This window comes from Coccidioides posadasii, chromosome 2, assembly GCF_018416015.2.
Source record: "Coccidioides posadasii str. Silveira chromosome 2, complete sequence".
NCBI classification, from domain to species: Eukaryota; Fungi; Ascomycota; class Eurotiomycetes; order Onygenales; family Onygenaceae; genus Coccidioides; species Coccidioides posadasii.
The window spans coordinates 6,595,264-6,620,492 of NC_089408.1; the positions used below are offsets into that span (position 1 = coordinate 6,595,264).

The following is a 25,229-nucleotide window of genomic DNA, read 5'->3' on the forward strand; positions in this document are numbered from 1 at the left end:
CTTCTGGTAATTTACAGTTATCTCAGATTGAAAAGGCAACCTTGAGCTCAATACTGGGAAGCGTATGCGGTTCAGGTCATGCTTTTGGTCTGGATAGAAACCAGTGATTTTACGTGACGATAGTCGTGTTCTCATCTGCTCAATGTCTTTGGCTAACTTTCCAGAACCAGGATTCGAGAGTAATCGCGGGAACCGAGATCATAGTACGGGTTCATCAAAGTGATCATACCACCCGACCAGCTGCTCGACCTCACTCGAAAGGCCAGAGTCGGGAGCATCGAAAGTTTTTTCGGGACGTACGGAGCAGTTGCCATCGATGTTTTGACCATCATACGCAGCCTCACACGCAGGGTAAGTGTGTCTGCGCAATGCATCTGAGAAGCAAACGGGATCTTCGCTGGAGGTATTGATCCTGCACATCGATTAGGGGAATACTAGTGACGCTAGGGACCCTGGGAACAGACAGGATTGCTCATATGGTAACAGCTCAGATACAATTCTTGGGTGTACTTGCGAGGTCTGATGCAGACCAGCGCAAGAAAAAGAAGAGATATTCTCGTCCTCTAGCCATGCTTCAAAGAAGAAAACCACCGTTAAACTCCCAGATGCCCTCGATATTTTCGAAAAGGGGGTTCTGGTCCTCCAGGGCACACCGCGTTGTTATCACGTCTATTGGCGCTAAGATCAGGGACTTCTATCCCCAATTAACCAGCTACGCCGCATGAGATCTGGGGCTAAAGAATATGAACAACCAAATTCTGGTGCATCGACAGGCTGTGCCAACTAAGGTATCTAGCAGATGGTCGGGACCTAGCTGGTAGGGCGGCAATGGACTCATTCTTGTTACACCAGAAGCCATTATGCTTGTAAAGACCGCCTACCATCAGTTTGTTTGATTAGCTTGCCTGAGGATGCCAGTTTTAACTGTGTGGAATCAGGAGCGTTTAGCGCTGAGAAGGTGTGTTGGACATTCGAAGGAAGGCCGGTCAACCATGGAGCAACCGATATATCGACTAACTAACCATCACTCCTCCGGCATGCAGGGGTATACCAGGATCCTCAAAGTATTATCACACTCGCTTCGACGTGACACGGAGCCAGCGCCGCCATCGACGCCTTAGGTAAGCAAGGCCTTCGGACCCCGCCGACGTCCGTCGGGTCGGCTCAGCTCAGAGTAGCCGACGACACCGTCCGTATATAAGGAGTCGTTCACCCGTGGAATCCATCAACTTACGCCAGATCTCCTCAGGGTTTGGGCGCTGTTGGCGGCCGACCTGGTTTGGAGAAACTCCTAGTCGTTTCATGTCGAGAGATTTGATTACCTATATTGTCACTTATTCGCCCTCATTTTTCAAAGTATATCAGAGAACTCCGTATTGAATTTACAGCCTTTTTATCTATATTTGGATAGCTTTGGATATTTTCTTGATGCGGAGCGCTCTTCTCTAAGGGCGGGACATGGCACCGAACGTCATGACGAATGGATCCAACGGTTCGAAGAGTAACTACTCACGGACCATCTATTATGGGACATTCCTCCATCTTCCGCGCGTACCTGATATTTCAGCAACGCCAAACTCACCACCAAAGTATCGATTAATTGTCAATCATGGTGCTTTGTGGGTAAATGATGCGACTGGGAGAATCGAGGGATTCAACTGGCATTTGGAAAACGAAAGTGGATTGTACGACTTTATTGAGAGATATGGTTGGAAATCAGATGAAAAGGGTCATCCAACAAAGTCTGTGCGGATAGTGAGGCAGAGACACGAGAAGAACGGGTTCTTTTTCCCCGGGTTTGTGGGTATGTTGGCTCTTCATTCCGTAGATAATCTAAATGAACGGAGAAAAGTTATGGCTTCCACCAAGTTTTCCACCTGTATAAGCATCAGTATCTGATAGGGAGATTTTGAACCTGCGGCCAGTCATGCAACCGTTATGAATTGGGCTGACATCTGAGATAGACACTCATATCCATGCACCGCAATACCCAAACTCTGGCATTTTTGGCTCGTCAATGCTCCTGGACTGGTTAGAAACCTATACGTTTCCGCTGGAATCATCGTTTGGAAACAAAGAAACCCCCGAGCTTGCTCCTCAAAGTGCACACACCGCATATAACCGTGTAGTATCCCGCACCTTGTCCCATGGCACCACCTGTGCCGCCTACTTCGCTACAATCCATGTCCCCGCTACTAACCTGCTAGCGGACATATGCCGTTCTCGCGGCCAAAGAGCATTTATAGGCCGTGTTTGCATGGACAACACCGAAACATGTCGTGATTACTACCGGGACGAATCTTCCGAGCAATCCATCACTGCCACGAAGGCCTCAATCGCCCATATCCGTTCTATAGATCCAGATGGTCACCTCGTCCGGCCAGTCATCACACCTCGCTTTGCGCTCTCCTGCACTGCCCAAGCCCTCTCCGAACTCGGTGCACTCGCTGCGTCAACTTCGCCGCCAACCTATATCCAAACCCACATCTCTGAAAACAAGGACGAGATCCAAGGCGTCCTATCCCAATTCCCGGACTGCAGCAGCTACGCAGAGGTATACGACAAAGCCGCATTGCTCACCCCGCACACCATTCTCGCGCACGGTATTCATCTAACCAAGGCTGAGCGGGATTTAATTCGTTCCCGCGGTTCGTCAATATCCCACTGCCCTGCGTCAAACTCGGCCATTGGCTCTGGATTATGCCCTGTCCGGACGCTCCTGGACGACGGCATACCTGTGGGTCTGGGAACGGATGTAAGTGGAGGTTATAGCCCGAGTATACTTGAGGCGGCGAGGCAGGCATGCCTGGTGTCAAGGCTGCTTTCATTCCAAAACGGAAATTCTGGAGAGAAAACATCAAATACCAGTGGGCGGGAGAAATTGAGTGTTGAAGAGGTGCTCTATTTGGCGACGCGTGGTGGGGCTAAAGCAGTTAGGATGGAGGACGATATTGGTGGGTTTGAGGTGGGCATGTTGTGGGATGCGCAGATGATCGAGTTGGGTGCGATCGTGGGAGAGGACGACGATGGTGATGAAGGTAAAGGCAGCGTGGATCTTTTTGGATGGGAGAATTGGGAAGAGAAGCTTGCGAAGTGGATGTGGTCTGGTGACGATAGAAATGTCAAGGCCGTGTGGGTGGGAGGACAGCTGGTCCATGGGAATATATCCGACAGATGTACCCCATAAGACCCAGCTTTTTCGGGTTATTTGCTTGGAAACCATCCCTGACACATTGAGTAGAGGATTTCTGGTTGATTTGATAATTATTTTCGGGTACTCTGTCATTGCGAATAGACTGCACCATACACGAGTATGCTATTAGATAATAGTGGCTATCGTTATAGTTAGAGCACAATAACTCCTTCATGTAATTGACTATAGCCATATATATGTGTCAACTAATTCCCGAACAAATCAAGTTGCGTAAACTAAAAGGTCTCTGCTTGACGCTGTAAGCGATTTCGGCAAGAAACGACAAGCCCAGACGTTCAAACGTCTGTTGGGGGGGGGGACACTTAGGCGTACGTCCATCAACCAGTCTCCTCCTTCATCCCCAGAGACATACGTAAACCATTATTATCCATCTGCAAGGTTTGCTCTGAGAATATCTGGCTTTCTGTGGGAAACATTTTCGGATCCCAGCCTTTGTTTCTGCTCGGTCGTACAACAGAGTCCATTTCTCGCCATTATGCAAGAAAGGCAGTTGCGAGAACCCAAAAAAAGAAAAAATATTTTCCCGACGTTTTGAAATGAGCCTGGAAACATACATGCATCAATCGCCGGAAACTGTGGTCGGCGTCACCCGGCACGGGTATGAAAGAGTGCCAGTTCTGATTAAAATGTGACAACTGCGTCGGTCGCGCAAGCCACCGCGACGATGCGCAGCCGCCGAGTCCGGCTGAGAAATTCCGCAACCTTCGAGGTCTTATATAGAGCTACTATCCTTTCCCCCCTCTTCCCCCGGAACCCCTCGACTTTAGCACTGAACCGACACGCATCGTGTTTCTCGCAGAAAGGGCTGGCTGGGCGGAATAACCCCTGCCAAGACTCTTGGCATTGGTGATTTCAGGAGCCGGAATTGCCTGAAGGAAAAGGGAGTGGACGAGGAAAAGGAAAAAAAAAAAAAAAAAAAAAAAAAAAAAAAAGAAGGAAAAAATTTGAGGAAAAATAAGGACAGAGTTCAACTCTCAGAGACGCCGGCGTCTTCGACGAAATCAAACCTTGACCCCGAAATATGGCAACGAAATTCAAAATACTCCCTGACAACCTAGAGTCGACTCTTCACCGAGAGTGGGTGGGAAATAAATCATGCCCAGAGTCAAATGATATTCACAAGAATTGGGAGTGGATATGCGTCTCATAATATGAAGACAAGGAGTACATATCCGCGAAGATACAATGATGAGCACATGAAAAAATTCTTAAAAGGTCAGTATCAATTTCTTTTTTGGGTCACAAAAGTCACTCTATCATGAACAAGGAAACACAACACAACCAGGGTATTAATATCATATTTTTTCACACAGCAATCATCATGTGTTGAAACATTTTGTATTTCCAGACATTACAGGGTCATTTTTTTTTTTCTTTTGGTGGGATGTTGTTTATTTGTACACGTGACAGAAGGGATAAGAAGGAAAAGATGGAGTCCAAGAGGTGCTTGTGGATGCAGTTGATGTCATTATGTGCGAAGGTATCCCAGGAGTATCAAAGGAATCGAGGTACGCATGCAGAATCGTGAGAAAGGGGTCAGAAATCACTCAGACGTGTCTTCAACAGGACCACATGTGCAGAAGAGGTTTTGGTCACCAAAAGCTAATTAGGCAAATTAGTTAGCCAGGGCTTCAAAAAAGGGTCAAAAATCTTGAGAAAGGTTTTGGGGGGTTACCATCGTCAACTCTCGTCACGGTGGGCCAAAATTTCTTCTCCAGGAGCCACGGCAATGGGTATGCCGCCTTCTCTCGCGTGTATGGACGGTCCCAATCCCCAGTGAGCAAATCGCGCTGTGTGTGAGGCGACATCTTCAACACGTTCTTATCTTTCGGCTGCTCTCCACGCTCAATGGCAGCGATTTCCTCCCGGATGGAGATGAGGGCGTCACAGAACCGATCCAACTCGCCCTTGGGTTCTGATTCAGTTGGCTCGATCATCAGAGTGTTGGCAACGGGCCAGGACATGGTCGGTGCATGGAAACCATAGTCTTGAAGACGCTTGGCGATATCGATCGCTTCAATGCCCGCGGTCGCCTTGAACTTACGGACATCCAAAATGAATTCGTGGGCACATCGGCCGTTCTCGTTGGTGTAAAGAATCGGATAATGTTGCTTTAGGCGGGAAAGGAGATAATTGGCGTTGAGGAGGGTGATCTTGGTGGCGTGCGTGAGGCCCTTAGATCCCATCATATTGATATAAGAGAACGTGATGGGTAAGATGCTTGCACTGCCGTATGGGGCGGCCGAGATCGGAGGGGAGTCAACAGATGCCGGGCGCTTCGCCAGGAGGGGCTCGCTCAAAGGATGGGATGGAAGGAAAGGTCGGAGATGTTCAGCAACACCGATGGGACCAACGCCTGGCCCACCGCCTCCATGGGGAATGCAGAAGGTCTTGTGAAGGTTAAGGTGGCAGACGTCGGCTCCAATCTCTCCGGGTGAGCAAAGACCGATCTGGGCGTTCATGTTGGCACCATCCATATACACCTGACCGCCGTATTCGTGGACGATGTCGCAAACCTCTTTGATGGTGGGCTCATAAACACCAAACGTGCTTGGATAGGTGATCATGATCGCTCCTAGCTCGTCTTTATGCTTCTGGCACTTGGCTCGAAGGTCCGCAACGTCGAGGTTTCCGGTACCGGTATCGCACTTCACCGGGACGACCTTCATTCCAGCCATTGCGGCGCTGGCAGGGTTGGTACCGTGGGCAGAAACAGGAATCAAGCAGATGTTCCTCTTTCCCGGCTCGCCAAGGCTATCCTGGTACATTTTAATTACGCGCAAGCCTGCAAACTCGCCCTGGGCTCCGGAGTTGGGTTGAATTGTAACTTCAGCCATACCGGTGATGTCGGCCAGCTGCTTCTCCAAGTCTTCGACCATGTTGACATAGCCCTCGACCTTCTGAGCAGGAGTAAACGGATGCATTGTCGAAAATTCGGGCCATGTGATGGGGACCATCTCAGTAGTGGCGTTCAATTTCATGGTACAAGAGCCAAGAGGGATCATCGAATGGGCGAGGGAAAGATCCTTTGAAACGAGGTGCTGCATGTATCGCAACATTTCCGTTTCTGAATGGTGTGTGTTGAACACGGGATGGGTGAGGTATGAAGAGGTTCTCCTAATGTCGACGGGCACTTCGACTGAGGGAATGTCTTTGCTAAGATCCAGAGTCTCAGCTCCCTTCTTGTCTGAAAGGTTTGCGAATACGGCGAGAAGCTGTTTCAGTTCGTCTACGCCGACAGCCTCATCAAGCGACATGCCAACCTTCGTGGGGCTCACACGTCGAAGGTACAGGCCGGCGCTAAGGGCTGATCCGACGATTGCATCCGCCTCAGCGCTGCTCTCTGTCTCCACAACCAGGGTATCAAAGCTGGCATTTCCCCTCACAGGCACGTTGAAGCCAAGGAGCTGCAACTTAGTACGGAGAAGAGCAGTCAACGCCATGATACGTTCAGCGATGGCCTTTAAGCCCTGAGGACCATGGTACACCGCATACATCGCGGTCATGTTGGCCAGGAGCGCCTGTGCCGTGCAGATATTGCTGGTGGCTTTTTCTCGGCGAATGTGCTGCTCACGAGTCTGAAGAGCCAGCCGCAGGGCACGGTTTCCAAGGCGATCTTTGGAAACACCAACGATGCGGCCAGGGATCTTACGCTTATACTTATCGGTGCAAGCGAAGAAAGCGGCGTGCGGGCCACCGAAACCCATAGGCACACCCAACCGCTGGGCGTTTCCGAATGCAATATCAGCGCCAAATTCCCCGGGGGCCTTCAGGACGGTCAAAGCCAAAAGGTCAGTGGCAACACAGAAGCTTCCGCCCTGTGCGTGGATGCTGTCGCTCAGGCTCTGGAAGTCAAAGACTCCTCCTTCGGTGTCAGGATACTGAGCTAGGACACCGATCAATCGATCTCCTTGGTCCTTGACCAGCTTGAAGTTGTCAGCCATGATGTCTCCAATCTCAAGTTTGATTCCGAATCCCTCGGCGCGGGATCTCATGACGGCAATGGTTTGAGGATGGCACAGGTTCGAGACAACGAAGACCTTTCCATCTTGCTTCTGTTTATTCATGGGGAGTGTGGCCCAGGACATGGTCATTGCTTCGGCGGCGGCGGTTCCTTCGTCGAGGACGGACGCATTGCCGACGGGAAGACCGGTCAGATCGGCGGTCAGGGTTTGGAAGTTGAGGAGGGATTCGAGGCGGCCCTGACTGATCTCGGCCTGGTAAGGGGTATAGCTGGTGTACCAGGCGGGGTTCTCGAGGACATTGCGCTGGATGACAGGTGGGACGACGGTTGAGTAGTATCCGCATCCGATGAACGATTTCCCCGTGGCATCGATTTTGTTCTTGTATGACTCCAGCAGCTTGACCATATCCTTCTCTCCTAGACCACCCAGGACGCCGTCCCTGCGAAGTTCCGCGGCGGCCTGCGGTTCTGAGACTGAAAGATTCTTGGCGGTCAGGATATCCGCCGGGAGCACCTGTTTCACGAACTCGTCCAGATTCTTCGCCGGAGGGTCCAGCACGGCGAGCATCTGCTCGGTGGCATCCGCACCGGGGCCAATGTGACGACGTGGGAAGGTGTCAAGGGGGGAGTGAAGGTCGCGGGGCAGGAGGTTTTCGGTGTCTCCGCTGGAGCTCAGGTGGACGGCTCGGCGGTGGGATTGGGTCTGCTGGTAACGCACCAGCTGCAGGCATTGCCTGCAGGCGGTGAGCGGCGACACACGGGAGGGCCTGAGTGAAGCATTGCGCAGCGAGCTGGAGGCCAGCTGGCGGGCCCCAAGTCGGACAACTGAGAACGGTGCTACCATTGTTGCAGGTCGGAGAATTTGCGTGCGAGTCTACTGCGGGGGGGGAGAGAGAGGCCAGTGACCGAGACTCGTCGTCTCGACACAGTCAGATTCGCCCCGAACAGCAATTGAATAACGAATGCAAAGTGCGACGGGTCAAAAAGAAAGACAATTGAAGCGGCGACAGGACGACAGCGAAGAGCAGTGCCACAAAAAAAAAAAAAAATGAAAAAAGGAAAAAAAGAAAAGAGGCCGGGAGGAAGGGGAAGAAGAAGAATGAGGTTGCAGGGGGTCAGAGGGAGCGGGGAGTCTGCGAGGCGTGTGCAACTCGACCGCTGGCGTTAAGTTACCCAAAAATAAAGTGCTGCCAAAAAAGTTCGTCCGCCCAGCGAAAGCCTGCGGCGAAAGCGGAGCGCAGCACGGCCTCCCATTGGCTGCGCGGCACAGGCACGCCTCGGCCGACAGCGGCTGGTCACGTGCGATAATGGCGGTCCAAAAGTGGATATTACATAAGCAATATTAGTGATTGCTGATTGGCTGGAACGGGGGGATTTTGGAGCAACCGTGTTCGACAGGCTAAACCCAATAGAGGCTAGATCATGGCCGGTCTTGGTTATGTCATCCGATGAGAAGATTTTGTTGTTCTCCGACGGGCAACTCAAACTCCGGTTGGGCTCCGCCCGCTGGCTTCCCGGTGCCAAACAAGACTCCAAAGACATGTCTTGCTGCAGAATTGCGGTCCGCTGTAGCTTTAAGATGCCAGCATTTCTCCAAATCCCCCGTCCCCCGGACTTTGCCACAGAAATAACAGAAGCTGCTCGTCACCTGAGTTGTTTCTAAGTACACTATACAAAACTTGTCGACATATTTTACGGAGTACGGACTTTCAACGGGGAACTTTCAGCGGCGAGTCGCCCGGGCAACATGTTCGAAATGCCAGAGGCCTAAACCTGTCTCTGCTCAGTCATTGCCACATGTTGATCCTCCTCTCACCTCCTGTACTACAAGACTATGTCGATGGTCCGCGTCTTTTGCTTTTCGATGTGACAGCTCGTCTCCCAAGGCACTCGTATTCATACCAAAGGACAGGACATCGCGAGCTGCTTTCGCGCAACTGGAAGATGTCAGGAGAAGCATGGCCTTGCCCACTGCTGCAAGTGCTGAAGGGGACAGCAAGCAGCCCTGAAACATTGGACGAATGCTGCCAAAAAAAATACCTACCGGGCCAGAGCGTGAGATGGGGGACAAACATCTCTGGTGCGCTTAGTTCGTTTGCCAACGGGGCCCCTACACTACGTTTGGTATCTCCACACCAGAATGCGTCCCTGAGACATTTGTCTTTCAACACATAGCTCCCAAGGTTTCGGCACTTAAAAATTTTTTTTTTTTTTTCTTGGTTGGTTGGGTGGGGGGGAATATATGAAGGATGGAACTGGCACACCAAATACCACAAAGTTATTCGGAGAGCCGAGGTCTGTGCAGAATCCCCAGTAAGGTCCTGCAGCCACACAGACCGACCTGTGTGCATACAGGCGTCTCCCTTGCGTCTCCACATCATGATCGTTGCAAGTGCATAGAGAATACGGAGTAGAGTTTACGACGATCGAAAATAAGCCCTGTCCAATTGAAAACTGGGTACGGTGAATTTGAGCCATTATGTGCTTGAGAGCTGCGAGTGAAGTAAAATGGGAGAGCCGCCCATTCAACCTTGATGGCCCAAAAAAAAAAAAGAAAGAAAAAAGAAAAAAGAGTGGACAGGAACATTCATGCGCAAACTAACAGAAATGTTCCAGACCTTAGTATAGCAGCCACCTCCGTCCACCAAATTCGCATACTTTGAAGACCTTTTTAAGACTATGGATTGATCTACGGCTGAATTGCAGTACAAACCGATCTAGCCAAATTGCTCGACGCATCATCGGTCGGATTGCCAACACGCAAGAGTCGCCAGGAAAGTCGTTCAGTTCAGTTTCCTTTCCTTTTTTCTGATTTTTATTTTATTTTTATTTTTAATTCCGCGTTCTCGACAAGCCGTCTGTCAGCGGGTGCGGAAATCGTGACAGCGGGCCTTTATTGATCCGACGACCGGGCTTCTGTGTTAGGTAATCCAACCAGCACCTCGCTCACGTGACCCACATAGATTAGCCGAGATTCCCCTTTAGGTAGCTTAGTGAATAACAAGCATACAAGTCCTCCATCAGGTTATAGCCCTTTGCGCTGAAGAGCAAGCGTATAAGGTTGATTTACAGCTCAATTGGATATTGAAGCTTACGATCAACATCCTGAACGGTTATCCTTGTGGATAACGAGGTTTTACGAGCACAAGAGAGAGCGTACGTTGAGATAGACGCCTCCTATACGTGCAACCCCTGTAGCTTTCTAGCACCGAGCTGGGGAGCGAGTTGAACCCTGTAGCTTTCTGGCACGCGACCAGAGAGTGAGCGAAACGCCTGCTAAACGCACCTAGCAAGCAAGTCGAACACCTGGCAACGCCAAAGCCATGGTGAACCGTACGGACGGACCGGAGCACCAAACTCCTGACCGGGAGGCTCCAACAAACCTCCCTACACCCCAAACCGAGCTTAGGCGGTCGAGTAGGCTCAGAGGCAGCCCGCCAAACGACGAGCAGGAGCCTAGGGAGGAGAGTGAACTCCAAATGTTGCGCAGAATGATGCTGAATCAACAGGAGATGATGCAAAAGCAACAGGAGTCGATGCAAAGGCAACAGGAGAGAGTACAACAGCTGGCACAGCAAGTGAACCTCCTATCAGGCCAAGCAAGCACCGCAAACGCACCTGCAACGATGCAGGAGAACCTAGAGCACGAAGCTCAACAAGAAGAAGAAGAGGACCGAGAAATAGACTCTGATGAGGAACTAGAAGAATATGTCGGCAACCTTATAGACACAAATACGCGAATCGGCAGAGCAATCACCCAATTCACGAAGATCACGAAGACGGTGAAGAAGCCTATGACCCTGGCTGGAGCCAGCAACTACCTAGCATGGAGCAAAGCCATCCTAAAGGTAGCCCGCCAAGTAGGTGTTGAGAAGATTATCCTGGAAAGGCAAGAGACTTCACCACGGCCAGAGCGCTTGAAGATTTCACAATACTGGAATGTTCAGAATAATTGGCTACACGGCCTAATCGACAGTACAATATCTGCACAAGCCAGAGAGCACTTCGAGGAATCAGATAGCCTTAGTGCTTACAAACTCTGGGAAGCTGTAAGGACAGCCTTCCAAGAGAGACCTGAGATACAGCGGGAAAGCCTACTTACGGAGTTAGTAAGAATGACACCACAATCCGCTGGCTCAGAAAGGAATTATATAGAGAGATTCCTAGCAATCCGTGGGGAATTTGAGAGATTAGGGTTCAAACAACTTGACCACACCCTACATGATATCTTGAAGATGAACATTACGTCCCGATGGAGAGAGTTCATACAGAACCGATTTGATATGGCATGCCAGAGCGGAACGAACCTACCGGAGAAGGATCTGGAAGGCCTACTGAAGGATATCCTCCACCGAATCCCCAAGAAAGACCAGAAGAAAGGCGGATCTACAAAGCCAAATACAAATGCAACAAGCTCGGATCCCCAAAAGTCTTACAAAAATATGAACGGAGCTCCAATATCGTGGAGATCACAGCGCCAGACGTCCGTCTCGAAATCAACGACCGAAGCGGAGTATTTGGCAGCTAGCGAAGCTGCTTGTGAACTAGTTTGGATCAACGACCTGTTGATAGACGCCGGGGTGATTAGCGAAGGCTCAGCAAAGCTAAGGAGCTCAAAATTAAGTGTTGACAACAAGGGAGCGGTTGACTTAGCCAAAGCTGAAGCTATAACGCGAAGAGCACGCCATATTGAGATTCGGCACCATATGCTAAGAGACTGGGTTCAAAAGGACGAAATCTCAATCGAGCACGTTGGAACCGACGCGAATAAAGCTGACGGGCTCACGAAGGCTCTTGCAATGGATCCCTACGCTCAATTCGTGAGCGCGATAGGGGTGACGAGTTGATACAGGAAAATATGGAGGTTTATCAGTGAAGCCAGCGAAAATACGGTATCGCGGCGAAACGGAGCTAAGCCTAAAGAAGGAATAAATCTGGATTCTGTAATTAATTTTTATCGCGGATTTGAGAGATTTGGAAGCTTTGGATCTTTGTGGCTCTCGCTCGCTGCTGGAGCTCGTTGCATGGGGGGGTGTTAGGTAATCCAACCAGCACCTCGCTCACGTGACCCACATAGATTAGCCGAGATTCCCCTTTAGGTAGCTTAGTGAATAACAAGCATACAAGTCCTCCATCATTCTGGAACAACTCAAAGTGCCGATCCCGCGGTCCCGACTGTTGGTTCGCTCCAGGGCCTCCGATAATCGGGCCGTCCGGCTGAAGGCGGGGAAAAGAAGCAGGGCTTGGACGAAACGCCCTTTGAATCAAGACCTGCAAGCTTCATCCGGAGCGATTTTTGTCGTGGATAGAAAAAAAAACTGTTTCGTGCTTGTCTTCTGTTCAAAAAGATTTGAGCTATTTTTTTTATTTTTATTTTTTTTTATTTTTTTTGATTCAAATGATAATGCTTCTTTACGTGTTACAATAAATATTTTGCATGCTTCGTCCAAACATCCTGCCCCGGAGCATCCGTCATCGGCTTTTTAGACACTCGTCTCCTTACCGTTTATTTAGCAGCACGCGCTGTGTGTTCAACATGGACGCAGAACAGTTCCGGCAGGCTGCCCAGTCAGCCATTGAAGAAAGTGAGTAGTATCTCCCGCCAAGTTGAACGGACAAGGTGGAAAAAAGGCCGCTGACCCGGTGGTTGTCATTCAGTAATCGAACATTTCAATACCCTCCCCTCCCGCCGGGTTCTTCCAAACATTGAACCGGGATACCTCCGCCCACTTCTTCCGCAGTCCCCCCCGAAAGAACCTGAATCATGGGAACAGATACGGCTGGATATCGAATCCAAAATTAAGCCTGGCCTGACGCACTGGCAGTCCCCGCACTTCATGGCCTTCTTTCCGGCTCTGGTGACTTACCCTAGTATCCTGGGCGAAATGTATTCCGCAGCGTTCAGCGCCCCCGCTTTCAACTGGCTATGCTCTCCCGCCTGCACAGAGCTGGAGATCGTGGTGTTGGATTGGGTCGCGCAGGCCATTGGACTGCCAGAATGCTTCCACAGCACTGGCCCAACCAAGGGCGGTGGTGTCATTCAGGGTAGCGCGAGCGAGGCCGTTGTCACAGTCATGGTCGCCGCGAGGGAGCGGATGCTTCGCGATCTCGCTGCCGCCGAGGGACTGAAGGAAGACACCCCCGAATGGGAGGATAAAGTTATGTCTATCCGCGGCAACCTCGTCGCGCTTGGTAGCGACCAGGCACATAGCTGCACCGCAAAAGGCGCTCGTATCGTCGGCACCCGCTACCGTTCCGTCCCCACGGCGCTTTCGGACAACTTTGAAGTGACCCGAGCCTCGCTGCGCAAGGTCCTCGAAGAATGTGAAGCTGCCGGGCTGGTCCCCTATTATCTCACCACCACCCTCGGAACGACTAGCACATGTGCCACTGACCGTTTCGCCGAGATCAAAGCCGTTCTCGCGTCCAAACCTTCCTGGCAAAAGATATGGGTACACATCGACGCAGCCTACGCCGGAGCCGCGCTCGTGACGCCAGAATACCAGCCAATCGCACGTGAATGGGATTCCGGCATCGACAGCTTCAACTTCAACATGCACAAATGGCTCCTCGTCAATTTCGACGCCAGCTGCCTATTCGTCCGCAACAGGACCGACGTCACTTCCGCCATGGACATCACGCCCGCATACCTACGCAACCCTTACTCCGAGCTCCCGGACACCGTCGATTTTCGAAACTGGCAGATCCCGCTGGGCCGACGGTTCCGCGCCCTGAAGATCTGGTTCGTCATGCGCGCATATGGGCTGTCCGGGATGAGGGCGTTTATCTACAAGGGCTTACATCACGGCGATGTCTTTGTGGAGATGTGCCGCGGCAGGAAGGATTTGTTCACAATAGTCACGCCACCGGCGTTCGGGCTGACTGTCTTCCGCGTCACGGATGAAGCGGCGGCGGCGGCGTGTGGAAGTACCAGTGCGGCGATTACGCGTGAGGTCTATGAAAAGATCAACGCGGGCGGTGAGATATTCATCACGTCTTCGGTGGTTGGAGGGATATATGTGATTCGCGTCGTGAGCGGGTCATGGTTGTCGGAAGAGAAGTATGTGCGGAGGGCGTTCGATATCATTGCAAAGACAACAGAGGAGACTCTCGCCGGAAAGAAGACCAATGGGGTCGAGACTCTGAGAAATTGAGCTAGAAGTCCCGAGAGGCTTTTGGGGGTCCTGGCTTCTCTTTCTTCTAGCCCGATTTGGCCGTGTGAATTTCTTTTTTTCTTTTTTTTTTTTTGGGGGGGGGGGCGTGTACGGAGTACTCCGTACTCCATATGGAGGCTGGAGTTGACGGGATTTGGCTTCTGTGATTGGATGTAAATGTACGCCTCATATCTGTATGCAGGATATATACTCCGTACACATAGCACGTACTCCGTATAGCTCCCGATGCAGATCGAACTTCTTGGGGGAAAATAAAGAGAAAAAAAATAAAAATTGAAAAAGGAAATTAATTGAATCCCTCGAAGCTTTGGCTTAGACGCTTTGGTGCTACTTGATGTGTTGAATCGACGTTACTGCATGACTTGTCAGTTCGACCCGTATTCTTGTGATAATTGCCAAAAGTTGCTTTGCAGCTTTGATTCAATCCAGAGCTGGGAGCAAAATATCGTCAAGGGTACATGAACAAGCAGCAGCTTATTGATGAAGGGCGCTATGCAATTTCATTCGAGCCAGACGGGTAGGGAATCAAGCTTTGGATGATCGCCAGCCGGCCCAGACCCGCGACAATCAAGGATTGACGATCGGTAGATCGCTTGTGTCGACTCTCCCATCTCCTGAATAATGGAGGCGCTGTTATGTACTCTGTACTCTGTATGTACGCAAGACATGTGTGCATGTCCACGGAACAAAGACTCGGCTAGAAAACCTCTGCAGATGCGAGAAAAGACGACAATATTGATTACAATTCAACCCGAATCTCTGAGCCGTTTTCTTGGTTCTTCAGGGCCAATCAAGGGTCTGAGCCTCATCCCTGTTGAAGGATGCGCACCCGTGAAAATCAGATATGAAATACGTGGAGAACCTTGAGATCCCGTGCCTTCCCAGAATCCTTGGCTTTTATTCAACAATGCAGTTGCATTTGACTCGCAGATGGCGTCACAATGCGCGATATAGACATGGTCATTGTTGGGAGGATGCCACTGTATCGAGCTTTTGTTCGAGTGGGCTCGACCATTAACCGATCAACAAAAATGAAATGGCGCGGCACAACTTTCTTCAATAGCGACAAGTGTGTCCCAGTGATGATGCTTCGAGAACTCCAACTGAAACCGGTGCTGATTTTTTCATTACAAAGACGCAAAAGGTACTCATGGATGTCCGTGTCAGAGCTTGGTCGCTTTCCCTGGTCATTGCGACTTGGGTCTCCACATTGTCGAATGTGTGTCATATTAAGTTTCACTGGTGTCAAAAGCCAGGAACAAAGGGAAAGGTTGCAAGCCGTGCCCAGGTCTCCCGCCTCGCTAACCGAACAATGCGAGCGATAGATATTGAGTGCATGTCTGCAACATGCCTTTTGAAGATTGACCTTGACCCCACAGAGCGGCTAACCTCGCCCTTACCCCAGGGTACCCACGTGGAGCCTTTGTACAAATTTCGAGTCCTTGGGCAGGGACATGGTCTCCTGCCGATGTGTGAATCGAAGGCGCTGGTTCGCGGGATGGGAGCGCGCTTTGGGGCCCTTGAAACGCTGGTCGAATAGGCGAGGTACGATACTCCAAGCATCCATCTGACCGTCAGTCCTGGTGAGACTCGAGTGCAACACCAGAGGAAAGGCATTCTGCATGATTGATTCAAACAAAAAATAAAAAAGAATAAAAAATATTGAGCCAGCGAATCATTGCTCGTTTGCGGATATGCTACTCCGCAGCGACTCCCGGATATGACTATATCCTTTTTTTTTCCGTGGCACAGTGGCTTAAGGTAGGAACCGGGAGTCGGCCAATGAACTGCGCCGCCTGAAGCTATCAAATGTGATATCAACATGTGTAACTATATTTTGTGTTTCCTGATTCCCTCTACGGAGTACGGAGTAGCGAGTACTCCGTACAATTCAACATACATATCGGGTTGCTTTAGCGCCAAAAGCATCCTGCAGGCTACCTTTCTTCCCAACAGGGAGGGATGTCAAGTCGAATGCGGTGTAGGTTTTGAAGTTGGGCCCACCCGTTATCGCAGGATGAAGATAGACGAGGTTGTAGCACGCGTGAGACCTGCCTTGGCGGTAGAAATCCGAGTAACTCCGGAGTACCCTATGTGCAAATTATGGCGCCTCTGTGAGACGCTGAGAGTTCACTTTTACGAGTAGCACCGTTTGGGTTCACGAAGACAGCTGGCCCCATAACCCACTCCGAACAGGATGTATATTTTACTCCGTCCCTGGACATGAAAGGGATTGCGGCCAAAGGACAAAGCAGGGAGGACATCCGGGCCTGGGGCCAGAAGTTACGCAGCCAAACGCGGAGCAAGGGGACGGAGAAAGGAGGGATCAGCGACGCAGCCGGCGCCCTTTTTTGCCCAGTCTTCCGTCGCCGCCACGGAGGACTTGCAGAGTGTGTCTTGCAGGCGCAAAAATCCAAAGCTTTCAACCCAAGGTTCAGGGGCCCAACCGGACGAACCGGCAGACCTCAGACAAGGAGCGGGTTGCAGCCACTCAACGCACGCGAACGCCAGCCACGGGGGCTGGGGGGGGGGGACTCCGCGCTAGGCTGCTTCAGGACTAGTCAGGTTACATTTAATTTTGGAAACACGCCAAGACTTCTCCTAGGAGGGAAGGGGCAATGCTTCACTCGCACGTGACTGGAGAGGCTGAATTAGGCCAGCGTGTCCTTTAAAAGGGAAGGCGCGCCCCCCTTTCCCAGCCCAGCGAGCGTCTTTTTCGCACAAGCAACCGGGGAAAAGAACAAGCTGGCCTCTCTTTTGTCGCCCTTCCGGCAACCCGATTGTTGCCTCCCGCTCTCACTGCCGGCGATCCCCCCGCCAGCCCGCCATGCCCTGCCCGCCCCCGTAGTGCCACCGTGTCCTTGACACCACCGCCTGACTTTGATCCCTCTGCCCTCTCTGTTGTTCTCGAGCATTCGACTTCGCTCTCCCTCCCACTGCGAGTGTGACAGTCTCACACTCACACACGCACACATACACAGTATTCCACGATCGAAGGTATATTCCCTCTTTTCGTGGCAAACAATACCCCACAGTCATGGATTCTACGTTTTCTACCACCTTCGACTCGATATCTTTCGCCTCTGGGGCCGATGTTCCTCAGCTCACAATCTCTCCGGCCGAAACTACCTTGAAACTCGACGATTTAACGCCGGAGCCCAAGGAGCAGCCGCCCAAGCCAGAGGAAAAGAAGCCTGTCAAAAAGAGAAAGTCATGGGGTCAAGAGCTGCCCATCCCCAAGACCAATCTGCCACCAAGGTATGCCGTGATCTACGTATGACCGGCGAGATGGTGAATCTGTGCTAACTAACAGGCGACAGGAAACGGGCCAAGACCGAAGATGAGAAGGAGCAGCGCAGAATCGAGCGCGTTCTCCGCAACCGAGCCGCCGCCCAGATCTCAAGGGAACGCAAGAGACTGGAGATCGAGAAGCTGGAAACCGAGAAGGCCAAGATGGAACAGCAGAATCGATTCCTCCTCCAACGCCTGGCGCAGATGGAAGCGGAGAACAACCGCCTGAGCCAACAGGTCGCCAAACTATCGACCGAAATCCGCAGCTCCCGCGGTGCTTCCCCACAGTCCGTATCGGCACCTTCCCCCACCCTCGCTCCCGTCCTCTTCAAACAGGAAGACGACGAGCTACCCCTTGAAAAAGTCCCAATCGCCTCCCCGCCCACCACCATCTACTCCCCCAGCGCGGCCGTCATCGATTCGATAGATGCCTCCGATCTGACACAACATCCTGCAGCGATGTTGTGCGACCTGCAGTGTCAATCGGAGGAATCGAAGAATCTGACGGTCTCTCTCAATCAATATTCGACTCCGCATCCGACCTTTGCTCTGATGCTCCAGGTCATCATGCAGCACCTCTTTCTGATGATGACTTCCGCCGCCTATTCGACGGTGATTCTTCCGCTAAGCCAGATCTTTCATTCCTTGAAGAAGGGTTCTCCTTTGACCTTTTCCCAGGAGGAGATCTGTCAACACTTGCCTTTGATTCTATGGTTGATTTCGACCCCGACCCTGTCAAAGTCGAACACCTCGATCCAGCGATCGGTCTTCCGGATCCAGCTTCTCACCCGACTCCTAGCGTGCAGCCCAGCTTTGGCGCGTCCACTAAGAGATGCGACGAGCAGGGCATTGCAGCTGGCAGTGCGTGATTTGCCACGATCCACTAGCAATCGATCAATGGTCCAAGGTGGCCGGCCTAGCCAGGATTGGGAGTTGTTGATGACTACGGTCTGGGCAATTGATCGAATCGGAAGATCGCATGGCTACCACTATTCTAAACCGTCCCGAGCATTGCACCGAGCAGCTCGATCGGCACATCATGCCAGGGCGAAACAATTATTTCTACGTCGTTCGCGGAGTTCCAGGAGTACGGTGGACTACGATGGGTATAGCCATTTCTAGCGTTATTTGTATCATTGAGCCCCTTTTTTTCGGAGGATTGGTTGCCTTCTTGATGTCTACCCTTTTGTGCCATTCAATGTACATGTAATTTTTAGATTCATTTGAATTCAAGTTTTACGTCTCAGACCCTATTTATTCTCTTGTCTATAAGTTGTGCTCTTCGTAGTTACTCGGTCCATGCATCTGAACTCCGTCTGTTCTCCCGCCAAGCACTTGTGTGCCATATACCCAACCACGTGATGCCAAGAAGCGCATCATGACGCACTGGGCGGAATCAGGCGCCTTTCTAAACTTCACACCCGCTGTGCGGGCATTTCCAAGTCGTTCTTTTCTTCCACATTGCTGTATTGCGGATAGTCGTCAAGCCTCACGTACACTTTCACCCCGACACTGAGTTCATCCGCATCTCCTCTTTAAGCGCCAAACTTAAAATGGGCCCTCGAGATCCCCTCCTCGAGGCTATGGCCGAAGTTAAGGTATGTGCTCCTCGACGTACAAACGTGTTTCTCAAGTTCAAGATTCATTTCGATGAGCTGTCGCTCCGTTATTCTCTTGGATACGTTAGCGCAGCTCTCTTGTGAAGAAAACCCTGTTTCATTCTGTTCCATCATTTTCTTTCTCCTCCCCCCCCCGGCCCGGGACCTAATCTAACCGCTCAAATCGGATTTTAAGGTCAATGCCAACCAACTCCGCAAACAAGCCACCAAAGCCGAATCCATGTCGCGTGCCCAAGAAGACAAGGCCACCAAGGCCATGAAAAAGGGCCAGTTCCAAATCTCGCGCATCCACGCTGGCTCCGCGATCCGCGAAAAGCGCCGCTCCGTCACGTTGCTCTCCAAGGCCGCCGAGGCGGACGTGATATATTCCGATCTCGCGGCGGCCAAATCGACGCGGGACTCGACGCGGTCGCTGATGAAAGCGTCCAAGGCGCTGGATTCGGCGAGCAGGAGCATCAATCTTGAGAGAACGCTGGCGATCGCTAACGCGTTCGTGTCGAGGTCGGAGGATTTTAAGCTGGCGGGCTCTGCGCTGGAGGGGGTGTCGAGGGACGTGCAGATGGCGGAGTACGGGGCGGAGGGCGCCGAAGATGAGGTTGATAAGTTGATGGAGAGGTTGGCGGATAATGCTGGAGTGGATTTGAGGCAGAATTTGGAGGAGAATGCCGCGCCGAGTGATGAGATTGGCGTCAAGGCGGGGAAGCAGAAGGAACCGGATTTCGAGGATGGGTTGGCGGGCAGGCTGAGAGCGCTGAGATCATAGATTGTGACTCCCTTTTTGGTCTTCTTCTTTCTTGGAATTTCGCTGCATGCTCCTGCGCCCGCCCAGCTCCACTCCGCTGGGATAGATTGATGGGTGACGATGGATACGTCTTTCCCTTGTTTGTGATTTCTTCTTGTGTCTTCAGGTGTCCCGGGATGGCGTTTTGGGGGGAGGGTTCTGTGTAGATTGGGGCTTCGAACAATACACTATAATATCTCTACCTAGCCCTGATTAGTTTGCCCATCGGGTTCGCCGTTTATATCTCTCGTCAGCTCTAGGGCTGTGGACACAGCCAAATGAGCTCCAGATCCACCCGGCTCTTGCTGGTCTTGCCCCGCCACTTGCAGCTGACCCTGCATTGGCGGTCTGCTGCTCTGCTCTTTTGTGGCTTCTGGCCCCACACGGCTGTTGTCTTCAAGCACAGACCCCAGCATAGGTTCATCGTCATCCTGAATATTCTCCTGTACTTCCGGCTGATCGTCCCCCTTTACTGATGTTTGATTCTCTTTCTGCTCCTTATTATGTACTAGCGCGGCGTTATGGCAGTCTTTTATCGTGATACACTGTCCGCCAGCAGCGGTTAAAATTTCCCGATTCTTTAGCAGCACCCTTTTCACCTCGGTGGGTCTGTATCCTTTGCCGATTTCGTTGCCAATCGCAAGCCTAACGGCGGAGTTGCGTTTGATCTGATCCATCTCGTCCATTGAATGGCAGTGCTGATTGCATGTTCCGTGATTTGAGATCTCGACGGTGCCATCCCTCCAGAAGCGTTTCCGGAGCTTCATCTCGCATCCCACAGCGCTGCGAATGGAGCATTTTCGCTTTCGTAGTTCGGGGGGAACGGCGGATCTAGAAAATAGCGCGTAATCAGCATCGTTGTTCAGTAGCCGTTAAAAGCAATTAGCAGATAAACCAACTTTTGGTCCTGCTTCCTGAACAATCGGCACCAGTAATACTCTGTCCTACAATCTGCAGAGTCTTTGACTTTGTTCCGCACCCAGAAGTTGTCCATGAACGGCCAGTATATCTCATGTTCGTAATGGGATTGGATTATTGGTGTCCCTAGAAGGAAAAATCGCCGTCTCATCTCTCCGATATTGTCCGGCGCATTGAGAATGTTATTGAATAGCGGTCTCACGGGGAACGGAATGGGAAGCATAAGATATCCGGGTGGCGGGTTTGGAGGTGGTGTGGGGTGCACATTCGGAGGATGGGCTTGTACGTGCATTGCGGGAGTATGATTCAAATTGGTGGGATGGTGGTACACCGGAGAAGGCCCTTGGGGCGGAGGAATCGCGGAAGTAATCTTGGGTGGAGGATGATGTGGGTTAGAATGTGGGTGAGCAGGCGCGCGGTGCGGGTACGTCATGCTGCAGGAGCGTAGGTATGAATATAATCAGGAGATGAAAAGAGGAGTACCCGTGTCTGCGGGCTCCAATCGTGGATTCACCCAAAGCTATGAACCTCTTCTTCGGAGCTTTTGACGATGGAAAATCGTTTGGCTGAGTTTTAGAGCCCGCTCTGCGGAACTGACTAAACTGTAGATCACATGACGTCGGCAAGCATTCCAAAGGGTTTCCCGTCTCGTTCGGTCGGTCTGTATATTCTCATGACAGGTGGACATTCACCCGGTCCTTCTCTCGCTGCAGCGGCATAAATGTCCCTTCTACGGGAAGCGGAAAGATGTCTTGTTAACCGAAAGGCCTTTGCGAGCCTCAATGCCTTCGTAACGCCGCTCGATCGAGTCGGATCATGGATTGAACGTGTGAAAGACGCCGATGCTCGGCGGAAGCGAGGTGCGAAGCTATGGCAGATCAGGGCGGTGATAATGAGCTTAATATTTATTTTTGGAGGTTATAGGCGCGCCGAAGTCATCATTAGACGGAAAACTCATCGCCATTAAAGATAACATCTGCACTCGTGATGTTCGAACGACATGTGCCTCTGCGATCCTCGAAAACTTCACGAGCCCGTTCAATGCCACAGTGGTGGAGCTTCTAGAGGAATCTGGTGCTATTGTTGCCGGGAAAACTAATCTGGATGAGTTTGGAATGGGGTATGCCGCTACACCCTGCTTCGGCACGATGTGCAATGGTTGATGGAATTTCAGGTCACACTCTACATACTCTCATTTTGGGCCAGTGAAAGGGGTTCGTGCGGATGACTTGGGCCATGTATCCGCGGGTGGGAGCTCTGGAGGTAGTGCGATTGCTGTAGCTACCGAACAGTGTTACGCGTATGTCCGGCTCCTGCCTCTCTATGTTCCACCGTTGCTAAATCCTTGCTAGAGCACTAGGAACTGATACGGGGGGTTCTGTTCGCTTGCCAGCTGCTTATACGGGAACTGTTGGTTTCAAGCCCTCATATGGGTTATTATCGAGGTGGGGAGTGGTGGCGTATGCAAATTCCCTTGATACGGTTGGGATAATTGGAGCAAATACCTCCACGGTTAGTGAAGTTTTCGGTAAGGTTCAAATATACAACTATTTTCTACTATTCTCTCTAATGTATGCGATAGGAGTGTTAAATCGCTATGACCATCGAGATCCAACCAGCATCTCCAAGGCTACTCGTTCTCGTATCGACGAAATAACTGGGAGTACCTCGAAAACGCGGAGCGAAAGATTGCGCATTGGCGTTCCCATAGAGTATAATATTCTCGAACTAGACCCTTTTGTTCGCGAAACGTGGCGTAAATCGATCCAGCATCTGAAAAATCAAGGTCACACCGTTCATCCCGTTTCTCTTCCCGCAACAAAACAAGCATTGTCCGCATACTACGTGCTCGCGCCAGCTGAAGCATCTTCTAACCTTGCCAAATACGATGGTGTCCGCTATGGTACCCGTGACCTTGATTCCCCGGATAATACAGGAGGATATCTTTACGCAAGGAGCCGCGGTTCAGGTTTCGGACCCGAGGTTAAGCGACGCATCGTTCTAGGCGCGTTTTCTCTCAGCGCTGAAGCGATAGATAACTACTTTATCCAAGCCCAAAAGGTCCGGCGACTAGTCCAATCGGACTTCAATAAAGTGTTCCGTCTTCACAATCCATTGCTCCAGGCAACCCTTACGTCTCATCCTAAAGCCCTGGAATCCGACGGCGATACGGCTGAGAAGGTAGATGTTCTTGTCTGCCCGACTGCTCCGTCACCTCCTCCTCTCCTATGCTCCCTGGAGAATGCTGCGCCGACTGAAGCGTACACCAACGATGTCTTTACCGTCCCGGCTAGCTTGGCAGGTCTTCCTGCTTTGAGTGTCCCTGTTACTCCTGGAGATCGTGAGCAGGAGAGTCCTCTCGGTATACAGGTCATTGGGCAGTTTGGAGATGACCAGCTAGTCTTGGATGTTGGGAGCAGACTCGAGAAGATGAATATACAATAGGACGGTACAGGTTACTCCGTCCTAGTATGTAGTTATAGATCCATTCCTGTGTAAAATAGTAAGCGACATAATGTTTCAAGCGTGTTGGCACTTCATAAGGCTAGAAGCAGCCTGCTTTTGTAATTTCCGCTTTCATTATCAACATCATTTCAAATTCACTTTTACTTACCTAGCCTCAATAAATGCATTGAAATTACAAAAAAGTTGTTTGGCAATGTTGCTACGGAGTACGGGGTAGTCCGTGCAATGTCCGTGCTTGGGAGGTAAGGTGGCTCACCACTCAACGAGCCAAACCACTCAACAAGCCAAATTTTCGCACCATCAAATTTCTTCAACACTCAACTTCATTATGCAATAGCATGGTCAACAACGAAGCAATTAAGCTTGCAATTGAAGATCTTGAATCACAAGAGACTCCAAATTACAGTGCGACCGCAAAAAAATATTCACTCAGCCAAGAGACCCTGCACCAGCAGCATCAAGGCCTACAAGTCAATTGCCATGAAGCAACCTCCAGACATAAGAAGAAGCTCACCAATATACAGGAGGATGAGCTCCTAGAGTATATAAACAAGCTCTGCAACCACAGCCTTGCTCCTACACCTCAAATCCTTCAAAATATTGTGCAAGAGATGACAGGAGAGGACATGGGAATCAACTGGGTGACATGGTTTCATGAGCGCCACAAGGACAAGATCAAGACTGTTTATCTCAAGCCACTTGACAAGAATAGACAGGTAGCAGATAATTACCACTGCTTTCAGCACTTCTATAGCCTTGTAATTTGATGCTTTTTTTTTGCTTCTTTGCAAGTGCAGTTGTTGAATTTGGCTAACTTGTTGAGTGCTTGCACTGCTGCATTTAGTTGAGTGAGAAAATCAGCCAGTATAATATTACACCAGAAAACACATACAACTTTGATGAAAAAGGATTCCTCCTAGGCTCCTGTCATGCCTTAAAGCACCTTGTCTCTATTAAAGCCCTACAAGCTGGTAAAAGTGTTGCAACTCAGAATGGAAGCCAGGAATTCCTCTCACTGCTCTGTTCAGTCTCTACAGATGGGATTGCATTACCTCCAGCTCTTATTTATCAGAATGAATCCAGAGATCTTCAGGATACATGACTGGATGATTTTGATGGAAGCAAATATGCTTACTTTGCAGCCTTAGTGAATGGCTGGAGCAATAATGAATATGGCCTGGAGTGGTTGCAACAGGTTTTTAATCCACATACAAAGGCAAAAGCAGGTAGGGCAAGATGTCTGCTTCTACTAGATAGGCATTCTTCCCATATAAATATGAAATTTATTGAATATGCAAACCGCGAGAGGATCCTGCTGTTGATTCTTCCACTGCACTCTACCCACTGTTTGCAGCCTCTTGATGTTGGTGTTTTTGGGCCGCTGGGCAAGATGTATTCCAGCAAGCTGGAATCCCTACTACACTGTGGACTGGGCTATATTTGAATGACAAAAAGGGATTTCTGGAGACTATTCAATGCAGCATGGAAGAAGGCTTTGACAGGTGACAATATACATGCTGGCTTTGCAAAGACTGGCATTTATCCCCTGGATCCCCAGCATCAACTAAGCCAATTTGAAACTGCTGATCAACAAGGCCCTGCACCACTAGTTGAGCCTTCCATCCCTACAAATATACAGGAGCTTTGTCAAGAGATTAAGGGTATTTGTCTTCAGCACAGCTTAAATTCACAGAGTATTGGACAGGTTATCAAAGCCAGCGAGCAATTTGCAATACAAAATGAACTGCTAGAGCATGAAAATCAGGCTCTAAAATTGACTATTGTGATGAAGAAACAGTGC

The 25,229-nt window shown here is 50.7% G+C and overlaps 7 protein-coding genes across 7 annotated transcripts; 5 read left to right on the plus strand and 2 right to left on the minus strand.

Annotated features, from left to right (window-relative positions):
* Nucleotides 1-1,251: 1,251 nt before the first annotated feature.
* Nucleotides 1,252-3,440, plus strand: D8B26_004565 (uncharacterized protein). Its single transcript, XM_003070345.2, has 2 exons — nt 1,252-1,804; nt 1,965-3,440. The coding sequence occupies exons 1-2, from the start codon at nt 1,459-1,461 to the stop codon at nt 3,185-3,187; spliced, it is 1,569 nt and encodes a 522-aa protein (XP_003070391.2). The 5' UTR covers nt 1,252-1,458; the 3' UTR covers nt 3,188-3,440.
* Nucleotides 3,441-4,428: 988 nt separating this feature from the next.
* Nucleotides 4,429-8,304, minus strand: GCV2 (glycine decarboxylase subunit P). The gene is made up of 2 exons (XM_003070346.2): nt 4,890-8,304; nt 4,429-4,816 (listed from the first exon to the last, which is right to left on the minus strand). The coding sequence occupies exons 1-2, from the start codon at nt 8,020-8,022 to the stop codon at nt 4,758-4,760; spliced, it is 3,192 nt and encodes a 1,063-aa protein (XP_003070392.2). The 5' UTR covers nt 8,023-8,304; the 3' UTR covers nt 4,429-4,757.
* A 4,192-nt stretch (nt 8,305-12,496) lies between these two features.
* On the plus strand, nt 12,497-14,625 carry D8B26_004567 (uncharacterized protein). The gene is made up of 2 exons (XM_003070348.2): nt 12,497-12,763; nt 12,837-14,625. Exons 1-2 carry the CDS (start codon nt 12,616-12,618, stop codon nt 14,330-14,332), a joined length of 1,644 nt encoding a protein of 547 aa, XP_003070394.2. The 5' UTR covers nt 12,497-12,615; the 3' UTR covers nt 14,333-14,625.
* Nucleotides 14,626-17,055: 2,430 nt separating this feature from the next.
* Nucleotides 17,056-18,895, plus strand: D8B26_004568 (uncharacterized protein). Its single transcript, XM_003070349.2, has 2 exons — nt 17,056-17,611; nt 17,674-18,895. Exons 1-2 carry the CDS (start codon nt 17,391-17,393, stop codon nt 18,764-18,766), a joined length of 1,314 nt encoding a protein of 437 aa, XP_003070395.1. The 5' UTR covers nt 17,056-17,390; the 3' UTR covers nt 18,767-18,895.
* A 134-nt stretch (nt 18,896-19,029) lies between these two features.
* DID2 (Vacuolar-sorting protein SNF7) lies at nt 19,030-20,875 on the plus strand. The gene is made up of 2 exons (XM_003070350.2): nt 19,030-19,242; nt 19,439-20,875. The coding sequence occupies exons 1-2, from the start codon at nt 19,198-19,200 to the stop codon at nt 20,024-20,026; spliced, it is 633 nt and encodes a 210-aa protein (XP_003070396.2). The 5' UTR covers nt 19,030-19,197; the 3' UTR covers nt 20,027-20,875.
* D8B26_004570 (uncharacterized protein) lies at nt 20,248-21,395 on the minus strand (the record flags this gene model as incomplete). The annotated part of the gene is made up of 2 exons (XM_003070351.2): nt 20,248-20,875; nt 20,944-21,395. The coding sequence occupies 2 exons, from the start codon at nt 21,393-21,395 to the stop codon at nt 20,248-20,250; spliced, it is 1,080 nt and encodes a 359-aa protein (XP_003070397.2).
* A 240-nt stretch (nt 21,396-21,635) lies between these two features.
* On the plus strand, nt 21,636-23,498 carry HER2 (Trimeric GatFAB AmidoTransferase(AdT) complex subunit). Its single transcript, XM_003070352.2, has 5 exons — nt 21,636-21,822; nt 21,887-22,082; nt 22,137-22,262; nt 22,315-22,490; nt 22,545-23,498. Exons 1-5 carry the CDS (start codon nt 21,684-21,686, stop codon nt 23,405-23,407), a joined length of 1,500 nt encoding a protein of 499 aa, XP_003070398.2. The 5' UTR covers nt 21,636-21,683; the 3' UTR covers nt 23,408-23,498.
* Nucleotides 23,499-25,229: the final 1,731 nt, after the last annotated feature.